The sequence below is a fragment of the Leucopleurus acutus genome (assembly GCF_964270905.1).
Source record: "Leucopleurus acutus genome assembly, chromosome: 13".
Lineage (NCBI taxonomy): Eukaryota > Metazoa > Chordata > Mammalia > Artiodactyla > Delphinidae > Leucopleurus > Leucopleurus acutus.
Genome location: NC_139155.1, coordinates 56,103,130 through 56,112,705, shown reverse-complemented (window position 1 = coordinate 56,112,705; position 9,576 = coordinate 56,103,130). Strand labels below are relative to the sequence as shown.

Genomic DNA, 9,576 nt, shown 5'->3' with positions numbered 1-9,576 from the left:
CTCTCCGGTGATTGAGTTGATCTAAGGGCAGGTGAAGCGTCTGGACTCATTCTCCATCTCATCAACTTTGTTTTCACCTGGGTTTGTGCTTTTATCATGTGAAGGACTCCAGCTAGATCACAGATCTGTCTGGCGTTTGACGGGGCGGTCCAGACTGGGGAGCATGTCACCCTGGGGACGATGATCTCCACCGTTCATTGTAAATTCAGCACTTCTGGGCCTGCTTGCCCGGAAGTGGCAGCAGCAAACTTCTCGATTCAGAGTTTTGTCTTCATCGGTGCCAACGTGTGCTCCCAGGATGCCAGAACATCCCTCACTGCTACCAACAGCCTGCTGGTAACTCTCCCTGGCCTCCTCTCTTAGCATCCTTGTCAGTGGGTCCCTACTTCTCAGACAGAGAGCTCACTCCCCAGCGAGGGCCCCATATTCCATCCTTGGACGACCGACTCCTAGAAAAGTATTCTTTATGCCTCTCTGAGCTTTTCCTTTTGTGGTTTCCCTGCGGGCCTCATACGGCCTGAGTCCATGCCATCCTTTACACAATAGCCTTCGAAATAATGGGAAACCCCTCCGACTACCTTCTCTTGCAAACGAAATACCCTCTCTTCTTAAACCATTCCTTATATAAGACATGGTCCTCAGAGAACCCTGTGATTTCCCCTTAAAGGGAGGGCAGGAAGGCGGCAAGGCAATCCTTCCCTCATTCTAGATATCACACATCTATGCAGACACACCTTCATAGAAATAGACAACTTACCTGACGTTAAAACCACAAGTCTACTCTTCCCGTCCTGTATTTGTGCAGTCCTCCCTTTATGTCCCAAGTTTAGGTCCTCCCACATTTCTTTCCTTTGGCCTCTCCGTATCGTTTTGCTTTCTAAAGTAGGCTGTAGTTTCAAGTTACCTCTCTAGTCTCTCAATCTCACGTGCAATACCACTGCCCTGTCCCCTGGATTTGCGAACGTTCCAAAATCAGTGCTTCTCAAACTATCTCTGGTGATGGACAGTTTGTTTTCTTATTGGATGTCAAATCTGTTGCAGGTCAACATTTTGGTAAAATGCCATAAAAATGAATTACTAGAAGAAATAAATTAAAAAAACAAAAACATGCAAAAGACAAGCCGTCATCATTCTAATGGATTCAACAACAGAATCTCTGTAGAATTGCTATAAAGTTTCTAAACGCTCCCTCTGGGTGTTTTCATGACCTATCTCACGGTGCACTCATCAGATACGTGAATCCAAACCTGTCTGTGGGTTACACTTTGTATAGCACCGGGTCTGTGTGGTAGGTGTGCTGGAAATGCTTAACAACCACCTCTCTGGGGGGGATACCTACTGAGTCACAGCACCTGCCAATTCCTGTGGTGTAAACACTCAAACCAAGGTCAGTTTCAAGCTAGCAAGGAAATGTCACTGAACACAGACTTGGGGAGGGATTTGCACAGTTGAATCTAGCCAGCTGATAAGAGCCAGTTCCAGCACCCCACTGTTAGCCCCATTCCACTTTTTAAATCTCTTTTCCAATAAAGCACTTCCTTTTGAGGGCTTGTTAACCTCCTGTTCAGCTGGACCAAATCACACAAATCGGGAGACCTTTGTCCTCGATAGAAACTAGACCGAAACTAGACCGTTCCAGGCAGCCCTTCTCTCTCTGGTGGTCTGGACTCAGCAAGAGCAGACCATCTGATACGACTCACTGCAAATCCAAAGTTGCTCTTACTAGTAAAAGCAGATCAAGTCACAGCCTGCTTTGTGGTTAAGAACAACGTAGGACAGCTTGTTTACACCTACAGAGTCAGCCCTGTACTTGTATATTTTGGAATTCTTCTGTTGATCTTTTGTGTTTTTATTTGTAGTTCCTTACGGGCTTGTTCTCGTATCTGAAAGCGTTTCTAACATTCAGCAACCAGGAACTGCTAAATAATTCCTCAACATAGCTTTAGAGTGTGTGACCCATTCGCTCAACCAGTAAGTCCATATTAATAAGAAGAAATAAAAAGTAGGTTTGCTCCTACATCTGTTTTGTGTCCAGCTGACATACATAGGATAACCGGAATGAAAAGAGAGTCCAGGTAGTTTTCCAGAAATCCTTCACCACTCCAGACAAAAATAATCCCTGGCTCTGGTCTTTCTGAGACGTACAACAGCATTATCTTTCTATGCAAATGGAGAAAATATTGAAGAATCAGCTACAAACTGAACTAGGGTAGGGATTTGTTCTCATTTGTTTTTCTTCATAAGTTCTTCTTTAAAAAAATTTTTTTTCTTAATTCAAATGTAAAAACTGATCTCTGGTCTCTTGCTGCATTGCACTATTATGTGAATGAAAGTAATGACAGTGAGATCTGGAAACCTGCTCCTGCTGACTCTTCTCGTAAATGGATAGGAGACTTTTCAGCCAACATTGCGCTGGGATAGCACATCACCAGAACCCAAAGGAGAAAAAAATCAGTGTATCTGATATGAACAAATAAACCTATCCGACAAAGGAAAGCAGTAATAATGATTAAACCAACAGCATCATTTCTTTTTCAAGTTCCACTGGAGTAAAAGGAGCACTTGCATTTTTTAATCAGTGTTTTTGAGAATGTTCCTCTTAAACAAGCGAAGTGTTTCCCTTACTGCATGTAAGCCCCTCATTTTTGTTTCTGTCTTGACCAGACAAGATTTATTAACTTGTGTTTCACCGTCCTTGGACCCCACTCTACCACATGCTTCCTGGTGCTCAGACCTCAGTGCATTCTTTTTTTTTTTTGCGGTACGCGGGCCACTCACCGTTGTGGCCTCTCCCGTTGCGGAGCACAGGCTCCAGATGCGCAGGCTCAGCGGCCATGGCTCACGGGCCCAGCCGCTCCGCGGCATGTGGGATTCTCCCGGACCGGGACACGAACTCGCGTCCCCTGCATCGGCAGGCGGACTCTCAACCACTGCGCCACCAGGGAAGCGCAGATCTCAGTGCATTCTAAATCATTCGTGGTGCTGAATCACGAGAGTAGAATTTTAAAAACAAAACAACAACAACAAAGAGAGAAGAGAAGTGTTTAGGGCTTAGCCTGCGAAACTAAGAAAGCGTGATGCTGGGAAAAATTGGGGGATTTAGTTGTCTGAGTGTTTGGAGCAGCCTCAAATGCACAAGAACTGGGGCATGAGGGGGAAGGGAATTGCGAGAAGTGTGAGTTGTGTGTTGGGTCTCCTTTCTTCGCCCTCAAAGTGTAATCTTAAAGATTTGAATTCCTTTAAAATTCCTATTTGATGACTGACAGGTGGTGCTTCTTTGACTCCGATGGCCCTGGCAGAATTGTGCCAAGCTCTAAACACCAGTAAAATCTCATAGTAAAGCCCCTGGGATGTAACCCCATGGCGGATGGTCCCCTAATTCAGAGTGAGCCAATCTCAAATTCTTACCTCCTTTGGGCATTGGGGCTGGGCCAGCCTGTTGAGGAAGCCATGTCCCCAGGGTCCTCCCTGTCCAGTCTAACTCTAGTGGATGCCTAGCATGGCTGCTGCTGTCCTGAAAGTCCCCGGCGATCCAAGTCCCCAGAATTATCCCTATTGATATCGAAGAGGAAATGATAACAGCCACCAGATGGCGCCAAATTGCATTTGGCCCCAGGGGGTGCGTAGCCAACCCCGACATCACACTGGAAATAATGTGACACCCCCACCCCCCAATCATAGGTACCACATCGTGCTGTAAATCACAGCAAATGATACGATACTGTATTTGGCCGCATTGTCCGGTTTTGATTATCCACACCCAAGAAGGGAACTGGGGACAGCTCACAAGGAGCTGTGAACAATCCAAAGAATCAGACATTTGATGTTGGGACGTGGCACCTAATTTCTCTGGAATATAGGTGGGCTGAATGTCCTGAGAACCCATTTCGAACAAAATACAGTAAGTCCCCTACACAGGAACGAGTTCTGTTCCAAGAGTGCATTCATAAGTCCAACAAAGTTAGCCTAGGTACCCAGCTAACACAATCGGCTATGTAGTACTGTACTGTAATAGGGTTCTAATACTTTTCACACAAATAATACACTAAAAAAAACAAGCACAGAAAATAAAGAAAACATTTTTATTCTTACAGTACAGTACCTTGAAAAGTACAGTAGTACAGCACAACAGCTGGCACGGTCACATCTTTGAAAGTTCGCAACGTAGGGGACTTACTGTAATGAGTTCACATTGTAGGAGAAGTCATAAAATGATCTAGTTTCTTAGATTCGAATAGATAGATTGATTCTATCCTAATGATGGTCCCTCCCCGGCCCACCCACTCGGGTGTGCAGCTGAGTAACTGACACCGAGCATTACCCCCTTCAAATGTCCTGGGAAGCGGAAAGTAGCTCCTCAGTGGTTCCAGTGCATGAAACTCAATCAAGGGAAGGGAAACATCAGCGGTGCGCCTGTCTGCATCCCTTGGCTTCCCTGTGGCTGGTGGGATAACCTGAGCCCGGGCTGGTCCTGCTCCAGCTCTGCCTCCGCCAGCGCGGTGAGCTTCCCTCTGCTGGTCCCAGGCTCGTTAGCTAAAAGCTGCGGAGTTTGGAGTGCGTACCGCTGAGCTCTGTTCCTATTTAAAGATGTGTGATTCACGCACAGCTGAGATGGAAGGTTTTCCTGGGGGAGACTCTGCCAGTCCCAGGTAATGGAGAGGAGGCTACATTTCTATTATTCAGGTTACCCTCACCTCCAGAGCACATGTGATACTGTAATGTGACATCTGTGCGTTTCTTTTCCTTCAACTCTTGGGCAAGCCCTGGGAAGTAGCCAAACATTTCTGTCCCCATCTTTTATGGTTAAGGAAATTACACCAAATCACAGGGCAGTGGAACAGCAGGGCAGAGAAATGCGATCCTTCTGTTCATTGTTCATTGTAGGATGATTTTTTTGAGTGACCTCAGGAAACACCCTGAATATCGAAGTGAGTATTTCATTCAGCGAGATGGCCTGAGTGACAACTAGAACCATGGGTAACTAGCTAGCATTGTGTGCTCAGGACTATTCGATCTGGTGTTAACAACAGTCCCAAAAGGAAAGGCTGAGGCTGGGGCTGGGAATGAGGTGGGGGAGAAAGTGATGGAAACACAATAGTTTGAACCATTTTTTAAGGGGACTCAACAAAAGTCTTTAGAAAGCTGGTTAAGGAATCATTCTTTACCAGGGGGCGGTTCCCACGTGGAAATTTCATTCTCTTCAATCTGTGTTTTACTGCATCGTGCTCCACAGATGTGGAATGCTGAGAAGCAGTGTGTACAGCTTCTTCAAGACCCTGGGTTTACCCTCAGATGTTTGCAGACAGGGGCTGCAGGCTGCTCCAGTGGGAACCTCCAAAAGGGGCGCCTCACTGTGCAGAACCTTGGGCTGATCACGTCGCCCTGAAGGACAGCACTTTGGGGAGTGGGTTCCTACAGGCCACACGCAGGCTGATCTCCCAACTAGCGGGTACATTTATTTTACAGTAGGAGACGTGTGTGTGGTTTCCTCCCTCTCAGAGGACGGATCTGCTCGGAAACAGCAACACAATTCAGAACTAAAGTTTATAGAGTGAGCACATACCCAGAAAGAGGAAGGAAGGAAGGAAAGAGGGAGGGAGGGAGGAAGGAAGGAAGAGAAAGAAAGAAAAAGAAAAGGAGGGAGGAGAAACGGAATGAAGATAAAAGCAAGGTGTAAGAAGTTAAGACAGTGGGTTGAGCTCAGCCCCCGCACCGGCGCCCTGCTCCCTCCCCCTCCCCTCCCCCTCCCCCTCCCCCACGGGCACTTTGCCCTGTTCTTAGGATTAGAACACACAGGCTCACAACCTCTTTGCTTTCTTCTTTTTTTCAATGTTCTTTATTGACCCCCAGAATCTTCTCCAATGAGTTACTTTGTTCAGCATTAGCTGTGGTTAATATTTCCCTGAGAAGGCAAAGATTTCCCAGGTCTTTTCCGTGTTATACATTATCTCTCAGGGTGCCCTGTTGCCCGGGAAGATTTCTACAGATGGCTAGTCCTGTCTGTTTTATGTCAGTTCATATTAATCTCCATTTTAGAAACTTCCATCTCAGAGATCAGTGTTTTTCAGTCTCCTTCCCCCTCAGTCGTATGACGGTGTCGCCTTAGAGGAGGCCCAAATATGCCTCCTAAGGAGGGATCTCACTTAGTCTATCAACAGACCTGTCTTCACGTTCAATGTCTTGGTGTGTTTCGTGGGCCCTAATTTCCAATGGATGTCAGTTACAATATTGACAATTAAAACCCATGCAGAAATCAGTGTCTTTGTTTTCGCTGTCTTCCAGTGTCATCTTGCATTACAACATATAAGAAGACACCACCTCCAGTCCCACCCAGAACTACCACGAAACCTTTCATTTCTATCACAGCCCAGAGTAGCACAGAGTCGGCCCAGGACGCCTACATGGATGGACAGGGCCAGCGAGGGGATATTATCAGCCAGTCTGGACTGAGCAACTCCACGGAGAGCCTGGACAGTATGAAGGCTCTGACAGCCGCCATCGAAGCCGCCAATGCCCAGATCCACGGCCCAGCAAGTCAACACATGGGCAACAATGCTGCCACCATCACCACCACCACCACCGCCATGGCCACCATCACTGCAGAGGACAGGAAGAAGGACCACTTCAAGAAGAATCGATGCCTGTCCATTGGGATACAGGTAACAGCCTCCCTTTCTGTCCTTTGAAATAGGAGCCCAGGGAGTTCCCTGGCGGTCTAGGGGTTAGGACTCGGCGCTTTCACTGTCACGGCCTGGGTTCAATCCCTGTTTGGGGAACTGAGGTCCCACAAGCTGAGTGCCTCAGCCAAAAAAATAAATAAATTTGTTAAAAAAAAAAAAAAAAAGAAATAGGAACCCCAAATGAAGAAATGTACCCCCCCATTTTTTTTTTTTCCAGAAGATTCACTATCTTGCCATTTCGGATGATGTAGGACCAGACTTTCAAATTACTGGCTCTGGACTCCTGTACGTTGTGAAATGTGATTTTAAAAAATTACGAAGGTGTTTTGTCTATAGACATTATCAGCATCTTTTTTCTCCCCCCAAAATTCCAATCTTTTAAAATTGAAGTATAGTTGATGAGCAGCTTTTATTTTTGTTCTCGAAATTGAATGTGGTGAGACAAGGGGAGGAGAATTAAACAAACATGAACACAATCAAACATAAAGTGTCCTCAATTCCTAATGCACATTTTGATTCTCAAAAAAGGAGTGGGCACCCAAGAACAACATGGATGACTGGATGGTGTTACGGTGTGTTCAACGCTATTGAGTAACACGAGAACAAAAATGTGAACCACTTCTCACAGACATGGGAGTGATGGCCAGTGAGACCAAAGGGAAGGAGAGTGTGGAAAGCAATAACTCCCATCACAGCATCACGAGGAAAGAATGTGCACCAGGGTCAGCGTAACTGTGGGCTATTTAATCATGCATTTCATTAAAAAGGTAGATCCTTCGGCAGGCTTCTCAGTTCAGTTCTCTGTTTTCTATTGCCCAACGATAAGATCAAACTGATTCTTGGTTGTTAGATGGGTTCAGCTTGGCTTACCCTGCTAGAAATTTCCTCCCATCCGTGGAGAAGAGTCATTCTTTCCCCCCATTTTTGTTGTGCTGTACCGTTCCGCAGGTGCCCTTTGAATAATAACTTCCTGACGTGGTGGCCCATAAATCTATCCACACTGAACCAACTCTAAGGCACGTCTAGGCACCGGGCGTGGGGGACGTTTTCACAACGATGATGGATGTTCACCATCCATTCTGCAGAGTCCACTTCGAAAGGACAATTCAACTTTCTCTGGTAGCAATGAGTCAAATGCTTTTTTATAACCAACGGGTTACCATGGCACGACTTGTCAGGTTTCCTAAAAGAACTTGTAGCACGAGTGCTTGGGACCAGATGACCAAGCAGGAGGCCCCGGGCCTGAAGTCAGCCTCCACCCACCCTCACCCCAGCCCCAATCCCAGGAGTTAATTCCCTCCCACAGCCCAGAGGATTTCGAGGGGTAGGGAAGAGCAGACGCCGGTCTTCTGTGTCGTCCCAGGCAAATTATTTAATCTTCCTGAGACTGTCTTCTCATCGAGCCCACGTAGGATTATTTGAAGGAGGGAGTTTACAAAATCCAGCTTCCTGTAAGGCTTTCAGTTTGGGACGATGAAAAAATTCTGGGGCTGGGTAGTGTTGATGGTAGCACAGTAATGGGAATGTACTTAATGCCACAGGAACTGTATACTTAAAAAGGGTTGAATGGGGGCTTCCCTGGTGGCGCAGTGGTTGAGAGTCCGCCTGCCGATGCACGGGACGCGGGTTCGTACCCCGGTCCGGGAAGATCCCACATGCCGCGGAGCGGCTGGGCCCGTGAGCCATGGCCGCGGAGCCTGCGCGTGCGGAGCCTGTGCTCGGCAACGGGAGAGGCCACAGCAGCGAGAGGCCCGCATACCGGAAAAAAAAAAAAAAAAAAAAAGGTTAAACGGAGAATTTTATGTCTGTTTTACCGGAATTTTTTAAAAATTCCACCTTTCTTATCTGGCACATAATTGGCACCCAGTAATGTTAGTTTTCTTCTACTTCCTTAATGTTTAAAATTTTTTTCTTTATTTTACATTAGTTTTTCAATAGATAATATATTCCTATGGCTCAAAATTCAAAAGTTATAAAAAGACATACAGTGACCAGCCTCTCTCCCCTTGCTATTCAATAGCCAGTCAGGGGCTTCCCTGGTGGCGCAGTGGTTGAGAATCCGCCTGCCAATGCAGGGGACACAGGTTCGTGCCCCGGTCCGGGAAGATCCCACATGCCGCGGAGCAACTGGGCCCGTGAGCCACAACTACTGAGCCTGCGCGTCTGGAGCTTGTGCTTCGCAACAAGAGAGGCCGCAACAGTGAGAGGCCCGCACACCGCGATGAAGAGTGGCCCCCGCTCACCGCAACTAGAGAAAGCCCTCGCACAGAAACGAAGACCCAACACAGCCATAAATAAATAAATAAATAAATAAATAAATGAAATTTAAAAAAAAATAGCCAGTCAGTTCTCCTTTCCGGAGAAAATCAATAGAACCAATATTTGCATCTCCCTGCAGGGGTGTTTTGCACATTATCAAGCAAATATATATTTATCCCCCTTTTTACCCAGATAGTAGCAGCATATACCTCACACTAGTCTATATCTTGCCTTTTTTCACTTAACAATGTATTTTAAAGGTAATTATCTGTCTTACTGTTCATTTTATTTAAAAGCTTCTATCTTAATCACCTCCCAGTTCTGCTGGTTGGTTAGGTTACTCTCTAAATAATTCTTAGAATAAAGCATTCATATACTATATGACATCCAACTTATTATTATTTTTACCCAGTAAGACGGAACTACTCTGAAATTCACGAATAATGTTGGGGAGAAAGTCTTTGTTTCAGAGACCACCCTGCTTCTTGAATATTTGGATATTTTAGTGAGCTAAAGAATTGTTCTTACTCTTCCTCCAATCATTGTTCACAGTTATAGAAATTATATGAGAGCACTGCGTGCTTTATATGGTTGTCTCATTCTGCCTCCACAGCAGCCCTATGGCATAGGTGGGTTA

General features: G+C 46.0%; 1 protein-coding gene across 16 annotated transcripts in view; it reads left to right on the top strand.

Moving 5' to 3' along the window:
• The window catches only part of DLGAP1 (DLG associated protein 1), a gene marked incomplete at both ends in the record, with an annotated part of 319,449 nt that overhangs the window by 253,945 nt on the left and 55,928 nt on the right, over window positions 1-9,576 (top strand). For 13 of the 16 annotated variants that reach the window (XM_082852573.1, XM_082852574.1, XM_082852578.1 and 10 more), the window contains one exon: window positions 6,283-6,659. In XM_082852573.1, coding sequence (XP_082708699.1) covers window positions 6,283-6,659 — 377 coding nt within the window. The remainder of the gene's footprint in view (window positions 1-6,282; window positions 6,660-9,576) is intronic. The other 3 variants (XM_082852565.1, XM_082852571.1, XM_082852572.1) reach the window with 1 other exon arrangement.